The sequence below is a fragment of the Sinocyclocheilus rhinocerous genome, unplaced genomic scaffold (genome assembly GCF_001515625.1).
Source record: "Sinocyclocheilus rhinocerous isolate Xijiao unplaced genomic scaffold, SAMN03320098_v1.1 scaffold874, whole genome shotgun sequence".
NCBI classification, from domain to species: domain Eukaryota; kingdom Metazoa; phylum Chordata; class Actinopteri; order Cypriniformes; family Cyprinidae; genus Sinocyclocheilus; species Sinocyclocheilus rhinocerous.
Genome location: NW_015658511.1, coordinates 180252 through 200242, shown reverse-complemented (window position 1 = coordinate 200242; position 19991 = coordinate 180252). Strand labels below are relative to the sequence as shown.

General features: G+C 36.5%; 2 protein-coding genes across 8 annotated transcripts in view; both read left to right on the top strand.

Moving 5' to 3' along the window:
- LOC107722331 (M-phase phosphoprotein 9-like) overlaps positions 1-879 on the top strand; it is a 4377-nt gene extending 3498 nt beyond the window's left edge. Inside the window, exon 6 of the mRNA XM_016530643.1 lies at positions 1-879. Coding sequence (XP_016386129.1) covers positions 1-6 — 6 coding nt within the window. The 3' untranslated portion in view covers positions 7-879.
- A 1477-nt stretch (positions 880-2356) lies between these two features.
- Positions 2357-19991, top strand: part of pitpnm2 (phosphatidylinositol transfer protein, membrane-associated 2) — an 89138-nt gene continuing 71503 nt past the window's right edge. For 3 of the 7 annotated variants that reach the window (XR_001637800.1, XM_016530648.1, XM_016530644.1), the window contains exon 1: positions 2358-2976. The gene's annotated coding sequence lies outside the window, so the exon portion shown is untranslated. Of the gene's footprint in view, positions 2977-19991 lie in introns of all 7 variants that reach the window. The other 4 variants (XM_016530649.1, XM_016530652.1, XM_016530650.1 and 1 more) reach the window with 3 other exon arrangements.

The following is a 19991-nucleotide window of genomic DNA, read 5'->3' as shown; positions in this document are numbered from 1 at the left end:
CTGTAGAATCGCCTAGAAAAGGTGAACCGCGACCTCGGGTTCATCCGCATGACTCTGAAACGATTCAACATCCTGCGATCTTCTGCCAACATATAGCCAACGGCTGCTGTGAACTGTCATGAATCATGATCTTTACCCTGGACTATATGAATTAATATTACAATGGAACAGTTGTTACACTGTACAGACTCCGATATGTACATGTTCAGTAAATATTTCTACTTTTATTACTGTAGGATCTATTTTGTATGTTTTATTACATGGTGAACATACTATAAAGTATATTTTAATAATGCCTAGATTTGTAAAGATATTTACTTTTTTAATGTCACAGAAATATGGGAAATTGTATGCTCGACTCGATATTTTTTATTTTATTTGTTTGCTGCTGATTTAAATGAATGGCAAAAGTTCAGACCTGCAGGGCAGCTCATTTGCATATACTTCCATTCCACTATGTGTCTTACGACTCTTAATTTAAATAACACTTGAAAAGGTTTATAACTCGCTCAAATATCAGGCTTTCACTGTCTGTGGCATGTTCATTAATTTACGTGATAACATTGCCTGTGCCATACGTGAGCAGAGAATGATAGCACATATCTGCTAATAAGAAGAGTAGAGTTAAATTGCCTTGTCGAAATCATCTCACGCAAAGAACACAAACCCAAACCAGCACCGACTGTTTACACATGATTATCAAAGCTAGACCTCTGACATTTTCCAGTGCAGCACAGGATGTACTGCTTACTTTGATGCATGAAATTTGAAATATGCTCTTCTCTGCTTTTCCATTGTTAGCTGTTGACTGTTCAGTTTTTTTTTCCCTGTAGCTCATGTAATCTATTTAACTGTTGCACAAAATGTTCCACAATTAAAACTGCATACTGAATCATGTGTTTGAGTCATTATGATTTGATGACATCTGGAATATGTTAGACTCTTGGCTGTTTGCTCAAATCATTCATTAAATGAGCTTGAAATGTGTTTGTGTTCATCAGAACTATTTGAGTGTTAAAGGCACAACTCGACCAAAAAAAGGAAAATTCATTTCTGGGATGTATGTAAGCGAAGAAGTGTGTGTGTGAGTTGTGAACGTGCGAGATTCAAACGTGCAAAAGCATAAATTATTTTGAGCTTGGGTGGAAGGCATGATTTTCAGTAATTATCAACTTAGAAGATATAGTAAAAAATAATGACTTTGAATTTATGTGACTACATTTAAATTTAGTTTCTCACAAAACAGTCATATTTTTTTAAATAGTTATTATTGTTATATTTTTTGGAGACTTGTTCACACCAGGAACAATAATTATAACTATATTAGCGTCCATACCAATACATAATAACATTCTGTTTATGTCGTCTGCCACTTTAAATGTTTGAGCTCTTAAAAGCAGGGTAGATTCTGATTGGCTGTCAATGTTTTATCGTTCCTCAGCTGGAAAAAACGTGTTGAAAGTGATTCCAATGATATCGTTCCTCTGTGTCGTTATTGTTATGAGGTGGACTCTGCTGTTTCTTTAAATTTAGAATGATTTTAAAACTATATTTATCGTTATAGTACAGTATATCGTTATTTTCTTAGATGTGAACCGAAGGGATAGTTCTCTGAAAATGAAAATGTTGTCATAATTTACTCACCCTCAAGTTGTTCCAAACCTGTATGAGTTTCTTTGAAGAATGTTCGTAACCAAACAGTTGACGGTAGCCGTTGACTTCCACAGTATTTTTTTCCCCCATATGTCTACTGTCAACTACAAACATTTTTCAAAATATCTTCTTTTGTGTTCAACAGAAGAAAGAAACGCATACAGGTTTGGAACAACATGAGGGTGAGTAAATGATGATATAATTTTAAATTTTGGATGAAATATCTCTTTAAAAACTATATATAGTTTTATACTATAACCATTCACTTTTAATGTTTGGAAAAGAGCTGATTGAACGTTTTGCAAAAAAAAAAAAAAAACGGCCTTTTTTTCCCACAGAAGCAAGAAAAACAGCTTTGCAATGCATTGAGGGTGAGTAAATGATCTTTAATTTATGCATGAACTTTAGGTTTACTTTCAAACTACTTGTTCTTTTTGTAGCTTGACAGCTAGTCCCCATCCACTTCCACTGTATAGACGAGCAGCTTGAACAATATGCGAAATATCTCCCTTTGCGTTTCACAGAAGCCATGTGGATTTGGAACAACATGGAGGTGAGTAAATAATGGCAGAATGTTTATTTTTTTGGCTAAACTATCTCTTTAAGAAACACTTATAAAAGCAGCGATTCACGCGTTACGTCGGCAGAGGGCGGTACAGCGATGGAAAAAATAACCCATAGAGGAAGGGGAGAGGCGAATTTGCCATCCAATGATATCGGACCAGAAATGATGCTGCTCGCACTTTCGGTAAAGATAGAAAGAAGGAAAGATCGTGCACGCACTGAAAAGCTAGGTCAAGGTTTTGAGAAAGAGCATACGCTTTAAATAGACCCACAGAACCCACGGGACGCCTCGCAAATGCACGGATCAGCATACCTGTACAGTTTTTCTGCACGCTGTTTTTTAAGGGATTAACTTTATGAGCTGCAGCGGATATAATGATGCAGGAAGCCCCACTGCCGCTGCTGTTCACGCTGAAAACAATGCAAAGGCAGTGACAGTCAAGCTCGAGCTCTGCTGTGTTTTAACCAGTCCTGTCACTTCCTCTTTGACGTGTGTGCATGTTGTGGACTGTCAGCCGTACGCGCTTTTTTAAAAGCACAGGACTTTATTTTTTGACTGCATGGAGGACACTGTCGGCCTGCTTTGCTGTTTTATTTAGTCGGCTCAACCTGGAGCCAGCGGCTCGCTTACAGACAGCGCGGGGAAATAGCGTTGCAGCGACCGGCAGACACCTCGACCTGCGGCGGGGATGTGTGTGAGCTAAAGCCGCCGGATATCGATGGCCGCGTCGCTCTGATAAGAGCCGCTTTGAGCTAAAGGTAAGAAAAAACAAAGCCCGCGAAATATCTGCTCGCGTTTGAAATGTTATTCTCAACGGTCTCATTTTTAATTTCAACGGTCGCTTGTGAGTTAGCTAGCCACGACCTTCTCTAGCTGTCAATCGTGACCAAAATAAATAATTAAACTCCTTAAACCCTGATTTTTTTAACCGATTGCCCCACTTAAACGAACCATTTGGGAGTTGTAATGAGATTAATGTATGTGGGTATTAAAGGTGTTATTTAATTGTGGAGGAGATTATCGTATTATTTAGATGCTGTAATTTTAGTCTTATCTTAAGGCTTTTACGGTTGTCTAGATTAGATGGGATTCATAAATGGGCCAATCTTCGCGGTAGCATGAATTGTTAATGAGGGTTATCACTGGGCAGTCAAATCACTTATCACCGTTTGATATTATAGTCAAACCCCTTGTACCTGTTGTAATGTATGCTGTATTCCTTATTCACTTTCATGAATTAGCATTGAATGTATTTATATTCTCATGGGTATTAGGCAAGATATCTTGGTTGTCATTTATATTTCTGTGTAATGTATAGATAGGTATGAAAATAGATTATTTTGCATATGTGTTTTCCTTAGGAAAGCTAGTCATGAGGTGTATAGTTTGATTTTTGGGTTTTGAATTTGTGACCTATCAAAGTTAATTAGCTGTCAGAGATAACTTACCTGGTTGAAGATTAGTTAGCTCTACAAGTGACATTATCTGCTGTAAGTAGACTGATGAATACCTAATTCAAGTCATTCTGTGCTGTGAATAAGTAATATAACTTTTTTTTTTTGATGTCAACATTTTAGGTTTGCGATGAACACTGTTCCTGCATGTATGGATTTTTAAAATAATAGAAAAACATTGTGTTTTTATACAATGAAAATGTTAAAAAGAAAAAAAGTTATATGTTATAAAATTAACTATGTCTGAAGCAAAAAAATATATAATATAATAAATAAAAAATATAATAAATATATAGCTATTTTGATAAAATTTTTCAAATTGTGCTACACACTCTAAAGTATCTTATTAGATAGATAGAAATTGATACTTATGAATATAACTTATGTAATATGACTTTTGGATTTTTCTTAACGTAGGAGCACTGTTGATGTTTACCCAAATCATTTTAAAAATATTTTATCATTTTACAATAGTTTTTTGCATATATGGTTGACTCAAATCATGACACAGACGTGACTTTCTATCATGTGTTTTTGCAAGTCCATATTATCTATCTATCTATCTATCTATCTATCTATCTATCTAATACTGGTTCCCCCCAATATTCAGATTAGTGTTGACCAATGGCTGATCATTAAATTTTTACATTTGGTCCCCCCCAGTCCTAAATATGTGGTTACATCCTCGATATCTAGCATTAATTTCATCTGTCTTTGATTAATAAACACATCAAACACAGTGCATCATCCAGTAATAATTTCAGTCTTGTCAAGATAATTGGGACGTTCTTCACATCTTAATCGCAGGGTCACAATTATCTCTTCATGGAATTGTTAATTTTAGCTGCTATTCCACTTCGGAGCCTCGTTTTGCCGTGCGCTCGCAGGACACTCCCTTTCGCCAGCAACCTACATTTTTAGTTAGCGAGACCTCATAGTTTGCCATGTTCTTTTCAAGCACATCGAGGGAGAGGAAAAAATGCTTCCCTGTATCTAATTATGCTGCCAAAATGATTAGGTTTGTTCTTAATGAATCCTGTTATGAAGCAGCCATCGTAGAAAGAATGAGTCACATTGATTGCCTTCCACTCCCCCCTCCTCCCGGCACGGCCGGAGAACGCCTGCTAATGGCTGCAGCTCCGTCAGGGATGTACGGTAGACGGAGGTGAGGCAGGCCGCTGCCAGGCTCATGACAGCATGCCGATGTGACCCCGACACCGTCAGCAGCGGGCCGGTGGCACAGCGAAGAGAGGGAAGAGGAACGGCGGGGCAACACTACGCAGTTGCACCTTGTTATTTATAACTACATAGTAAACATTGCAATGTATTCCCTCCAAACAAGGCAACCAAGGATGCTAGGAACCACGAAGCTGCTACAGAACATACTTATGTTCATTTAGGCCAGGAAGTTTGTCATCCATTGTGTTGTTACTGCGAAAGAGCCAGTGCTGAGCTTTCTTTACAGTGGCTTTTTCTTGGGAAAAATTTAATAATTTTACATCACAATCAATGTATATATTACAATATAGATAACTTTGCTGTAAATTCAACCACAAAATGTTTTATGTATTACATAAACATTATAAAAATTGCTGTTTTTGTTAATCCACCGAATTAAATATACTTTAATACTTGAAAAGATGATTAAATGAATAAGTCGGGTACCAAATCAAAGCAAAAACAGCTTTGCATTTTATATAATACTTCCACTCTCAGAAAAAAGGTACAAAAGCTGTCACTAGTGCAGTACCCTTTTAAAACGTACTAAAGTGTACCATATAGGTACTAATGTGTACATTGTAGAGACCGATATGTACCTTTAAGGTACCAGTACGTACCTTTTAGGGATAAATATGGTACAAAGATGTACCTTTTGCAAAGGTACTTCCTTAGTGACAGCTTTTGTACCTTTTTTTTTTTTTTGGAAGTGTAAGTGTAAAAACAAGACATTTGAAAAAAAAAAAAAAAAATTGCAATGTTTGAAGCCATTGTAATGCGGCTGATATATGAATAAATGTAATAGAGAGCAGCAGCCTTGACGTCAAAACCCAGAAGACTAATTCACCATGGGTTCCCTTGAGATTTTCCTATGGGTTTTTATAATGGGGTTTTTCTAGTAAAATAAGGTCTGTGGAAAACATAACTTATGACACTTGGATGTTTTATTGTACTGTACAATGTAAACTGCTCACACACCAAACATTCTTATGCAGTTACTTATTGCAAACATGCGTTTTTTTAAATTCAGTATGTGTGTTATCAATATGCATTGCGAAATGTCCATGTATTGTCATTTACCACAGAACTTATTTTACTCTAAAACTATATATTTTACTTTAACTATAAATTGAAAACCCCCATTATAAAAACCCATAGGAAAATCTCAAGGGAACCCATGTTGAATTAGTCTTCCAGGTTTTCATCAAGTCTCTCTATTGTATGCAAGGTGATTTTTATGTTAAATCTTTTTTTTAATTTTTTTTTTTATTATGCTATTTTTTTATTAAGTTGCAGCTTTGCTTAACAACCATAAACATCCTCTTAAACTGTGTCTACACAACATAAATTGCTCCTATTTCAATTAGGGATGCTCCGATCCGCCTTTTTCGCCTCCGATACCACTTCCGATACCTAGGGTTCGGTATTGGCCGATACCGATCCGATACCAGTGAAGTTTTTTCCCCCTATTTAAATAAATGTAGAATTTATATATCTCTGTGTGTGGAACTGATAATCATTCTTTCACAATCTACTAGATACAGACTACTTAATTATAAAGAAAAATAAAATAAACAATAAATATGAAAAAATATAGGCCTATGTATATTTATAATCTATGACAAAAATTTATCATAAACTAGGTTAGTGGATAATTCAGCTGTAAGGACTTAAATATTCATATGTAGCTCACATTAAACTATCGTATGGCTTCAGAAGTAACACAGAATAATTCGCACAATCGAAAAAAAAAAATCTCGGATTTGGATCGGCCCTCTCTGGCCGATACCCGATCCGAGAAAAATGGCACTATCGGAGCCGATACCTGATATGAATATCGGATCGGCACATCCCAAATTTCAATCAGCTATAAATGCATGTCTGCGAGATGAGTTTCAGCGTAAACAGTTTTTTCTTTTGCGCCATAGTATAAACTGTATCAGAATCGCAGGTTGACTTGTTTATGCCATTGCATGGTACATACCATCATGTATATCTTCCTAGCCCTTTCTTTAAAATGAGTGAATGAATGAATGCAAAAGGAAAATCTTACATCATACGAGTTTTGTTCGTGTTCGCATGCGTGATATAATGATATGATGTATAATATATGATGATAATACTGATAATACTGTCAACCCTATTGGCAAAGGGCATCTCAGGAACCACACTCCAGTGGTTTGAGTATTATCTCTCAGATAGGTCCTTCAAGATATCTTGGAGAGGTGAGGTTTCCAAGTCACAACATCTAACTACTGGGGTGCCTCAGGGCTCAGTTCTTGGACCACTTCTCTTCTCTGTCTACATGGCATCACTAGGTTCTGTCATTCAGAAACATGGCTTTTCATATCACTGCTATGCTGATGACACAACTCTACCTCTCATTCCATCCTGATGATCCTATGATAGCTTCTTGCATCTCAGCTTGTCTAACAGACATTTCTTGGTGGATGAAGGACCATCACCTTTCACTCAACCTTGCCAAGACAGAACTGCTTGTGGATCACTCTCAACTCTCAATCTGTTCATAAAACAATCAGTCTTCATGTATTTCATAATCACAATCACACAGCATGTGGTTCATATTATATATTCCAGTTCTATCAAACCTTTACAATTAATCTAGAACGCAGCAGCAAGGTTAATTTTTAACGAGCCAAAAAGAATGCACGTCATACCTCTGTTTATCAGTTTGCACTGGCTACCAATAGCTGCTCGCATAAAATTCAAGGCATTAATGTTTGCCTACAAAACCACCACTGGCTCTGCACCCCTTTACCTAAATTCATTACTTCAGACTTATGTGCCCTCTTAGAAGCTTGCGTTCTGCAAGTAAACGGCGCTTTATTGTGCCATTCCAAAGAGGCACAAAATCGCTTTTCGGACTTTTAAATTAAATGTTCCCTCCTGGTGGAATCAGTGTTAATTTGACAGGCATTTTTGATTTATCTTATCTGTCTTTAAAACTATTAAGCATTTTCGTCTCAAGAACATTTTAAAGGACAAGACAGTAGCCTATAGGATGTATTTTGAATGTCCGGTAGTCCTCAAATAACATTATAGTCTCGTCTTGTTAACGAAGACGCGGCATAAATTTCGTCAGCTTTTATCATCAGATATTAGTTTTAGCTCGTCAACGTCTCGTCTTAGTCACAGGAAAAAAATGTTCGTTAACGAATATTTTTCGTCGTCGTCTTCGTTGACGAAATGAACACTGGGTGGAATGACCTGCCCAACTCAGAGTAGTCCTTAGCCATCTTCAAGATTCTTAGCCATCTTTATTTGACCCTCTAACTCTAGCACTCTCTATTCTAATTCTATTCTTTATAAAAAAAAAACTTGCCCCTTTTAGACTTGCACTCTATTTATTTACTAACTCCTTAAAAAAAAAACTAACACTTGCTTCTTATCTTTTTGCATTCTATCTATTTGTTTTCTTTTTATTTATTTTATTATATGATTAAAAAAAAAATGCTACGTGTACTGCATTAAGCTAACTGAGACTTGTTATAGCACTTGCATATCATTGCTCTTTTGTTGATTTTGATTGCTTCCATTGTCCTCATTTGTAAGTCGCTTTGGATAAAAGCGTCTGCTAAATGTCTAAATGTAAATGTAAATGTAAATGTGACATGATTGACAGTCGTTGGTGTACAGTGGAATCTGTTAACCTGTGTAACGGTAGCGCTTTACTCTTGAGCGGGCCGAGAGTGTAACGGAGACGCTCGACCCTCTTGTCTTCAGACACTGTATATCTCTCAGGTGAGACCATTAATAAATGAAGTGTGTAGGTTTGTGTGCGAGCGCTTTGTATCATGTTTAGCATAGCTTGTTCCGGATCTCCTTGAGTATTCGTTGGGGAGAATCAGCCCATCAGTCATTCCGACACTGATGCGTCCCGTTCTATTTCTTGCTGGATTTTCTTGGTGAACGTTTCCACTAGGCACCACTGGTATCTCTGCTTCCAAATATACCCATTATGCTCGGTAATAAGCGTACTGTAGCAGGAAGTGTGTTGGTGTTGGCAGAAGAGCTGTGTGGGCATATGCTTGGGTGTTTTTATATAACTTACAGAAAGTTACAAATAACCATACCATCTCCATCGACATCTCTATTCCCTGTTCTGCTCATTAGTCAGCTCATCTGATCTGGAAGAGTTGATTCCCGCAGTCAACGAGGGGAACAGCATCTGCGTTCTAGAACTGTTTTAGATGGTTTGGAAGAGGAACCGTAACCTGACTGAATGATCATGAGATCCTAATGGAATAGTTTACTGAAAAAATGAAAACTATTTAATCACCCTCATGTCTGGAAGCTTGTTTCTGCAACTGAATTAAAATAAAAAAGGTAATTGCAACTTTTTATCTCACAAAACAGATTTTTTTCTCGCAATTCTGACTTTTTTCTCCGAATTGTGAGTTATAAACTTTTGTCCCTCAGAATTGGACTTTATAACTCGGAATTGAGTTTATATCTCACAATTCTGAAAAAAGACGAATTGCAAAGAAAAAAGTCAGAATTGCAATATATAAATTTGCAAGTGCAAGAAATAAAGGCAGAAATAAGTCAGAATTGTATTTTCTACAATTGTCACCTTAATTCTCACAATTCAGAATTCAGGCAATTTCTTGCAATTCTAACTTTATAACTATAAGTTGCAAGTTTATAACTTGTGATTTTATCTTTATAACTCACAATTACAGGTTTATATCTTGCAAATCTGAGAAAAAAGTGAGAATTGTGAGATAGTCGCAATTACATTTAAAACTTTTTAATTCATTCTTTTATTCCATATTTATCAAACTTTCCTGTGAAACAGAAAAGGAGAATTTTGAAGGATGTTCAATCTTTTTGAAGGATGTTCCAATCTTTTTTTTATTTTTTTTTATTACCCCAACTGATAAGCAGTCATTAGTGACCATCTCTGTCAAGTTCCTAAAAAGAGCACTGTGTTTCTTGCACATCATCTTTCAAGTCTTTTGAAGTCACGTGTTAGTTTTGTACGATGAACAGACCTGAACTTTGTCATTATTGACTTAAAATCTACAGCTGTCAAACCTAATATTGATCCATTCAAATATGGAGCAAATAATGACTTCATTTTGGGCCGTTTCCTATACAAAGCTATCATATGTCTTTGAGTATGGTTTACATGTCATATGAACTACTTTAATAGTTATTTTTTGTCACTTTTGTTGTTTATTAATTATTTTGGAACTTGGGAGACATGGTCACCATCTGTTGTTGTATATAAAAGCGCTACATGAAGATACTCAAACAGGTTTGGATTGACATGAGGGCGAGCATGACTGAATTTCATTATAGGGTGAACTATCTCCTCAAACACATTGGCTGACACCATCAGAAGCCTCTGTGTGTTGAAATGATCCCATCCGCTGACCTCGTCCCAATTTCACAAATGGAAAAGTTGCATTCAACTATCTCCTCAAACACATTGGCTGACACCATCAGAAGCCTCTGTGTGTTGAAATGATCCCATCCACAAATGGAAAAGTTGCATTTCCCAAGCGTTATTGCGCTCATGACGCGTGTGACCGCATAGCCAAACGTCACTGTCTTTTGAAATTTTAATAGTGTTTGTCCGCCCCACTTACAGTAATAGACTCGGAAAGGCAATACACTGAAAGGACCACTCTATTAGTACACACCTACCTGCTTCAACCTCTTTTGTGACATCAGTTCGTCAGGTTTTGGTTTGTGTGTGGGCAATAGCCATTCTCCGCAAAGCAGAGCACCATTATTAATGAATGCAATCAGGAAATGGCCAGTTGGTCTTAATAGATGCCTAATCTTGGTAACAAATGGGTCCAGGGTTGGGGGGGATTGTGTCACTGCAGGCTCCGAGTGGCGTGTGGTTAATGCTGCAAGAAGCAACTGCATATTTTTCACTTTTTGCGCTTGGAGCCCATCCAGACGCTAATGGTATTGGGCCGTGTGTGGCGCTTTGAGGCCACGCCCACTGTGATTTTGATTGATGGCATTGCCTCAGTGGTACATTCCACTAGCTGTCGTTTTGGCAGACTGACTTCAATTTAAGCTGTTTTTAGACTAATGAGAAAGTTTTAAGTTCTGAAACTTACAGAATGTTTTTATAGTACAGTGACCTTGTATATGTCAAAAGATCAAGGGAATTTTGATTTCTCAGTTCATGACCCGTTTAAACGTAATTTTCCATGAGTAAGTGCAAACCATTCGTTTCAATTTATTGATTCAAAAATCTGATTAAATAATGTCATGTCTCAAAACTGGTCACAAAAGTCCCTGTGACATTTTCCATGCATGTTTCAGTAGCATGTCTATTTTTAAATGGTTTAGTATTAAAAATTAGTTAGAATTTGCAAAATTTGCTTCATCAATCATGTCAAGCTCTCAGTTTTAATGATTCAGATTTAATGATTTATATTTATAATTCATAATTTATAAATATAAATATTCAGATGCATACTGTCAAAAAGCTGAAAAATCTACTCTTTTTTTAGTAGATGCCATGTTTGTTTCCCTTACACAACAAATTCTGATCCAGTCGCACAGTCAATATTTCCAGCATCGTTTGTGTTTAATCTTCTTGCTGTAAAATGATACTCAATATCAAACACCTGATGCAGTATTCAACAGTGGGATCGATTTCTCAAGCCTCTATGCTAATTTCACATAAAAATCGATGCCGGCCCAAGTCGTTCTGTTCTACAAAATGATTTTTAATACTCACCATGTCTTTTGAATATTTATATGATGAGCTTAACGTCAAAAACTGGCATGTTGCATCAAAACTGCAGCATTTCCATTTATGGTTTTCATCATTACCAGGAAATAGCTAGCTGGCGTCTTTGTCTTTCATTAGCTGCATTGGTGTCTGTGATGAGGCTTTTTGGCTTCTGCGGTTCAGCAAAGTTCCTCTCCAAGTTCGTATCTGATAAAGTACAAGGGCCAGTGGAATTTTCCCACCACCGCACACAGCGACCCGCTTACGCCATCAGCCCTTTCATCATCCCGTTGAGCCATGCCGCTCACTTGTGAAGCAATTTGCATTTTATTGTGAGGATTTTTAGATTTGCATGTGTTGCATATATGCAGGTATTTGTAACGCAAAGCAACACAGAAGGTAGAGGAGAGGTTACCATTGATAAATTTTGTGCCTAGTATTATAGCACGATGAACTAGTTTTAAAATGGCGTGTTCTCAGCTTACATGTGTCATATTTGCATATATGAATCTTGATAATGATTTGACTTGAGATTGGGAGATTTTCTTTGACTCACGTGCGTTTGGTCGCATTTGTATGTCACGGTGCTTTTGCATTTTCCCTCCTAGCCACGTTATTTGTTCCTCCCCATTACCCAACAGCATATCAGCAGTCTCATCAGGTATCCGCCTCATGAAACTCATGCATTATAACCCGAACCCCCTTAATGTGCTCCACCAACACCGGCGAGGTAGCATCTCAGACTCCAGCTGAAACTCTTTTCTCAATAGGTTCCATTTTTCCCACAACCGGCCCCTAAAAAGGCTTTTTAATAGCTCGGAGTAGAGGCTCGGCATGAGATGAGTGGCTGACGATTATCTGAGCTCAAATCCCCGTGAGGTGAGTGATTTATTACAATAATTTAAAGAAACGAGTGAGCACGGAGGCGAGCCACTATCAGCTGGCCCGCTCTATAAATAAACTGCCTTTTCTCATCATCCGCCCCTCACGTCAAGGGTTTGTTTGCGCTTCCCTCTTCCTCAATTTATTCATGTGTCTTGTGTAGCGGCGCGTCGTCTTCAACTTATTTGCCTCTAATTTATCTGAAGCAGAAGAGACTTCGGATGTTCTGATAAGAATCTTATGGTGTTTTCGAAAAAGTGTCGTAGGAAGCAAAGCACCTCGCCGTGTGTGCGATTAGTAAGAGGGAAGCACTTTGGAATGGATTATCTGTTATTCAGTTTTGACAGTGATGCACATTATCTTTTGATGTCAAAGTATTGTATTTTACACGGGCAGACTTCACGAAGTCATAAATGCATTTTGTGCATATTTTATGAAATAGATACTTAGTTATGCTTCTTGATTCCAAGTTGCGCAATGCAATGCCAAAGTACAGGTGACTTTTCGTGTCACGAGTACGTGTTAAAGTATTTTAATTCACATAGGCAGACTTTGCAAAAAAAACGTTACGAAAAAAATCATTTTAAAGTAAAATATTCATAAATTCAAACAATGGCATGTGGCAATCATTTTTTCTCATTTAAGTAACCATTAAGAAGAAAAAAATTATTTTGAATTTTTTTTTTTAGCTATTTTATGTATGAACTAGAGTTTTACATGTTTTGATGAATAGAAAGTTCAACAGAACAGTGTTTATTTGAAATAGTTTTTTTTGTATTAATGTAGAAATTTTTACTGTCACTTTTGATCAATTTTTTAGTACTTCGTACACATTTTAGTACTTAGTACTTTTATTCATCATCTTTGATGAATAAAAGTACCGTATTGGCCCGAATATAAGACGACCTATCTAACTGCAGTTTGATTGAGATTAATTGACTTCGTCTTATATTCGGGTCAATACGGTACTAATTTCTAAAAAAAAAAAAAAAAAACTTAAAAATTTTGAACAGTAGTGTAAATATTACAGAAAATATTTAATATTATAATTTTGAAGTACAATGTTTACCAATATTAAAACAATGAAATTTAGCTATCATTATTTCTCATTTAAGTAAACATTAAATTAAATAAATAAAAAAAAAATTTTTTTTTTTTTGATTTTTTGTTCTAAATATAAGCTAGATTTTTATCGAAAAGGTAATGCTTCCTGATTCTAAATAGCACATTGCCAAAAAATAAACTTTTTGTGATTTAATAAATTTTTTAAATACATTTTAAATATGAACTCGATTTTTACGTTTTATATAGAAAATATTAGTGATGCTTCTTGAGTCCAAATAGCACAATGCTACATGTGGCTGGTTGTCAGTTAGGGGTGTGTCAATTCGATCACAATTATCATGTCAACGATTCAATTCGATATCACGATGCATCACAATGCATCACAATTATATCAAATTTATTTTGTGCATTTTTATTAAATTATATAAGCAGGCTACTTTTTAAAATAATTAGGTTAATTAATTAATATATAATTAATTATTGTCAACAATTAAAAATAAATATAGCTTCAAAACATACAAGCAAATATAAAGTAATAAAGGGGGGAAAAGACAATTACAAGTGATAAACAAAAAGCACTTTCAGTATCTGGGAGTGCTTTAAGTATCGAAAGTTTACATATAATAGTTATGGGTTTTTCTTTTTTCTCAGCATTATTGCCATTTGATTATTACTGATTAGATTATAGACACTGGCAGCTTTAATAGACTGCATTCACACTAATGCACAGATCTATTTCCACATATCAGATGTTTTGTCCTGTTCTGAAAACATAACTGACTGTGTTTACATCAATTTCGTATCATAAAAGTAGATGCAAGTGCATTTAACCGCAGCCGCGAGCTTCAGGACAAACAAACACAAAGCGCACGTGAAAGTCTGTTAGTACGTGAGTTTCGACAACACCCCTAGTTGTCAGGGTGTTGATTTGTGGTTGCTAAGCTATTCTGACTGTTTTTATCATGTTGCTATGTAGTTGCTAAGGTGTTCTGAGTGTTTTCCCTCCAGTTTCTGTTAGGGGTGGGTGATATGAGCTAAAATTCATAGTTTTTCTCAAAAAGTGCAAATGTGCAACATGAGGTAGGCCTGTATTAATTACATTAAATTAAATATTGTGTGTTTGAGTAGGCCAGATGTTCCCAAACTTTTTCTGCCAGGCCCCCCTTTTTTAGAGAAAAATATTTTCAAGGCCCCCACCCCCTCTTTTTTTTAAAGTCTTATGCTCAGTCTTCAGTGTCACATGATCCTTCAGAAATCATTCTAATATGCTGATTTGCTGCTCAATAACCATTTCTGATTATTATCAATGTTGTTTTACATTTTACAAATGTAAAACATTTGTGCTGCTTAGTACTTTTGAGGAAACAATTTTTTCATGATTCTCTTATGAATATTTGAAATTGTGTCGCGCCGCAGAGAACATCACTGGGTTCTATTTGCTTTCGTCAAATCGCGCCGCTTGTGTCTGGTGTAGACACGTTGTTTTGGTATTTGTGAATCTTAAGTATATTCATAATCTGCTTTACGTTTACCTGGCACTGCAAGTCCTTTCACAAACTTGTAACTTTCATGCTTAGAGCAGAACCATGCATCGTTCATTTATATTTCTACATGGCTCCCTGCAATACAACTCTGATTCTTCAATCGCGCCATCTAGTGGTCTATTATTGATACAACCACAACTGCTACAACTGATAACGGAGCACTCAGGCGGGTACTGCGAGTCATGTTGAGGTCATTAAAATGTCAAATTAAGCGGGAAAATTCAGCAGTGTAGTCATTACCTGATTATCACCCTGCAGAGGTTTCTTTTGACTGTACACTATCCCTCAGCCTTGCCGAGCCCCCCAGTTTGGGAACCACTGGAGTAGGCGATTTGCGCTCTATTAATTTGGTCTGTTACGATGCTCTGTGTTTGATTACTAATGCCTGTGTAGTACGGCGTTGCACACAGAGGACAAAAACGTTCAGCCTTGACTCTTTATCGTCATTTGTGTTAAAATTTTCAAAGCATACCAAATTGAACAAAACAATATAAATGCAAAATTTGAATTCATGAATATATAACGGTATCCACGGTATAGCAAAATCCATATCATGGAGCAACATAATACCGGTAGTCACGTTCATACCGGTATAGCGCCCACCCCTAGTTTCTGTGATATTTTGGTCTTTAGGTGTCTTGTCACCTGTAGTTTGTGGAGTATTTTTTTTTTTTTAATAAGAAGATACTTTTGAGTCTTTCTGCTCATATTTTTTCAGTCTGTTTTTCTTTTAATCTCATATTTAATTCAATGCATTACTTGCCATTTCTTTGTAATTATTCGTGGAGCAAATTTTACCCATGATTTTCAGAGTGAAAATTGTTTTAAAGTAAATCCTGCACCCAAATATTCTCAGTGCATGATGAAGTTTGCTTCAGGTTAAAGGTTTGTTACAATCTTCCATGGCTAATTATTTCACTTTAAAGAATTCGCTTTAGCCTTTGACACCCCCAGAAATGGGATAATAGTGTTGGTATTCTCATGGCAGTGATGCCCATAGCAAATAACCCTGTTTTATCTCTTTATCACAATAGCCAACAGTTGTAATATTCAAAATACTCCCCTGTTCTTTGTTCTGTTATACAGCGTATCCAAAGCAAAGGAAAGTGAAGGAAGTCATTTGTTACCGTTGTGTGCTCAGAGATTTAGCATTGCATTAAAAATCCTGTTTTATTTTGTGGTGTTCAGCAGTTCAGCATGGGTCGTGTGCGTTCAAAACCAGCGAGTGTCAGACTCCTGCATCTGTGTTATGTCGGCTGCGTTGAGACGATCAATTCAATTTAACAAATTGCCATTGCGAGATAGACGGGTCTGTTAACAGAAACCTGCTGATGACGGGATAACGGATGAGTGGCGTTTGGTGCTGAACACAACAGGTTCTGTCGTCAGGTCGGCTAGAAGGATGTGAAATGTCAAACATACCCAAGGTTCCCATTGTACTTCCTGTTTTTGAATAACACATACTGAGATATGCACACCACATCTTCTAAGGCTTTAAGTGTGGTTCTCATGATAGCCATGCGAGTGAAATTTGTAGATGCACAATACTAATTTTCATAGTACACACTTGTTTCTTTAAAAGCTTCAAATGTTTGGGGTCAGGTTTTTTTTTTTTTTAAGAAGTGTTTGGTGTTAACCAAGGCTGCATTTATTAAATAAAAAATACAGTAAAAACATAAAATATTTTAACAATTTAAAATAACTTTGTATTTGAATATATTTTAAAATGTAATTTATTCCTGTGATGTAAAGCTGAATTTTCAGCATCATTACTCCAATCTTCAGTGTTACATGATCCTTCAGAAATCATTCTAATATGCTAATTTCTTATTTCTTTTCTTATCATCAATGTTAAAAACAGTTGTTCTGCTTTTATTTTTGTGGAAACTCTGATACATTCTTTCTTTGATGAATAGAAAGTTCAAAAGAACAGCATATATTCCGGTACTTAAAAAATCCTGGTACCGTAACGTTTTCATTTTTTTAGTACCGACTTGGTACCGAAGTACTGGGTCTTTTGACAACACTAATTTGAATCTTGAATTTTTTGACATTATAAATGCCTCTATTGTCACTTTTGATCAATTTCATGCATCCTTGATAAAAAACAGTATTCATTTCTTAAAGGGGTCCTATTATGCTCTGCAATTTTCTTTTTTGTTGCCCTGGTAATTGTCCGCTGTGCTAATACATCAGTGTTGGCTAGAATCATACTTAAAGGGGTCCTATTATGCTGTTTTACAAAGTCTTGATTTTGTTTTGGGGGTGTACTAGAACAGGCTCTCATACTAGGTAGTTCGAAAAACATTGTTTCACGTATTTTACATTATTACAACCCCTCTCTCCCCAGTCTGGCATGAACGGCTCGAATAGTTCCTGTATCAAATGAAGGCCCGCCTTCTGAAATACGAAATGTGCTGTGATTGGTTAGCTGGGCCAGTGTGTGTTGTGATTGGCAGCACTCAGCTACTGGTCGGGAAATGTCATGCCAAGTTATGGTAACATAGCCGCCGCCTGCGAGCTTCAGTGTAAATATTGCGTCAAAATCAAATCAATTTGAGCGCGATTTAAACCCGGATGATTGTAACCACTCTATGTTCGTCTGCCTTGGGAAAGCTAGCGTGTCTCCGACATAGTGATAACACTCGTTGCCTTCTCTAGTGCAGCTCAACCAGGTCTCGTCCCATTCGGCGATCTTTGTGATATCACAAATCCCGGAAAATATGCGTTGTAGTCCAAACGAGTCGTTCGTTGTAGTTTTTGAAATGTGATTTCTGTTAAATAAAATATCTCCTTTTGAAGTGGACTTTGAGCTTTGTAACTTTGCAGATCTTTTTTATGCTCAAACAGCAACATTACAGACTAACTAAAGTTGAAAAAGTGAAAAAGCATAATAGCACCCCTTTAAAAGACATCATCAAACCTTCGAACCATAGTGCAAATATTAAAGATATTTTATATTATCATTTTAAAGTAAAATATTAACCAATTAAAAGCTATCATGTAACCACTACCTCAAGAGTTTCAAAATTATTAAAATAAACAGTGTTTAATAGCTTAATGGCAGATGAAATGAGCTACATCATCATCTTGTCTTCATAGTTTTCAATTTCTCTCCTGTAGGCGTTCAGTATGAAATCGGACGTCCGAAACTGCTGTGCTGAATAACTAACCTGGTGCGTTGTCGTAATTGTACACTGCTTCGAGATGCCCAATCGTGCTGGACGCCAACCTTAAAGAAATCAATAAAGAGCTCTTAGCGTCCCTGCAGAGCTTAAGGCTGCGCCATATGAAATGTCACACATATCTAACCTACGGGCCGACTTCACATTAGCACTGTTTAAGTGAATTAATCTAAGAGGTCGATGTGTTTCTGGGAACCGTGGTGTGGCTTCAGTGAGCTAATATTCATCACTGATAGTTTTCATTGAAATGAATAGCGGTACCACATAAGATTATGTAAGTTTTTCCAGTGCAAAACACCGTCGCTTTAAGCCAGAACATGTTCTCTCAGATGTCTGGAGGGAAATTTTAGTACATGCAAATAATCATGTGAAAGTCATTTTTGAAAGATTAAGAACAGAACGAGCTCTGTTGAAGCTCTTTTTGAAAGTAAATCAAAGTGGCCATTAATGTCTGTAGTTGGATTAAACACTAGAACACAGTGTTCTCGAGAGCAAACCAGACAGATGGCAGATGTCCAGCTATCTTTTACAATTAAAGACCTAGTGGTAAAATATGAAAAAATATGATAAAATAACTTTTTTCATGCGTTTATCTTTGGCTGCGTCACAATTCACATTCTTTTACTGCGCAATAGAAGAATGTACTTTACTGGTAAGATAGTACATACTAAGTGTTGTAAGACAGTACAGCTGTGCAGCTTTATCTCACATTCCTCATCGTTTTTCTGTTCTGGACATGTCGAAAGTTAACCGACACACTTCTGTAGTGCAAGGGATTGTGGGTAGTAGTCGACCGATATGGGTTTTCAATGGCTGATTCTGATATTTAGAGTGCAGGATGGCGATATAATGCAGATACTGTATAACCTGGAATATTTAATTATGGCACATTTAGATGTATGTAAAATTATTTTACATGATATTACCTTAAATTTCACTAAAGTTATACCTCCTATCTAGATATTGATGTTTGCCATTAAAATCCATCTTGATTGGTCAATAATTATTAGTTGTGGGTAGGGCTGTCAAAAAAAAAATTCGAATTTCTAATATTCGTCACCACACACGCTTGACACCATCTGAACCAAATAAGTTTATCTTGCAATCCTCTACGGACACCTTGGCAATTGAATCGCCATTGGCTATTACATTTTTTTAGTTTACTCGCCAGACTGATATACCATATAAAAATAATGGTGGCCACACAAAATATTGACATTTTGGGCCCAATTTGGACATTTTCATTTTGGGGTGTACTCACTTTTGTGGCCAGTGGTTTAGACATTAATGGCTGTGTGTTGAGTTATTTTGAGGGGACAGCAAATTTACACTGTTATACAAGCTGTACACTCACTACTTTACATTGTAGCAAAGTGTCATTTCTTCAGTGTTGTCACATGAAAAGATGTAATAAAATATTTACAAAAATGTGAGGGGTGTACTCACTTCTGTGAGATACTGTAAGTGTCATTGCATTTTAATGCTTTTGTTAGCATATCCAGTTGAACCCACTAGATGCGGCGCTGCTACGTTGTTCATTCAAAATATTGCGGGAAAAAAAGAACATCAATGCGGAGATGATGTTATTTACGTCAAAACCGAAACCAAACCGTTCATACAGAACGCATATTTATCACATATTCTAGAGGGACGTCTATCACCGTTGCACTCGCGTCTCGCACAAGAGCCGCATGTTTAGAA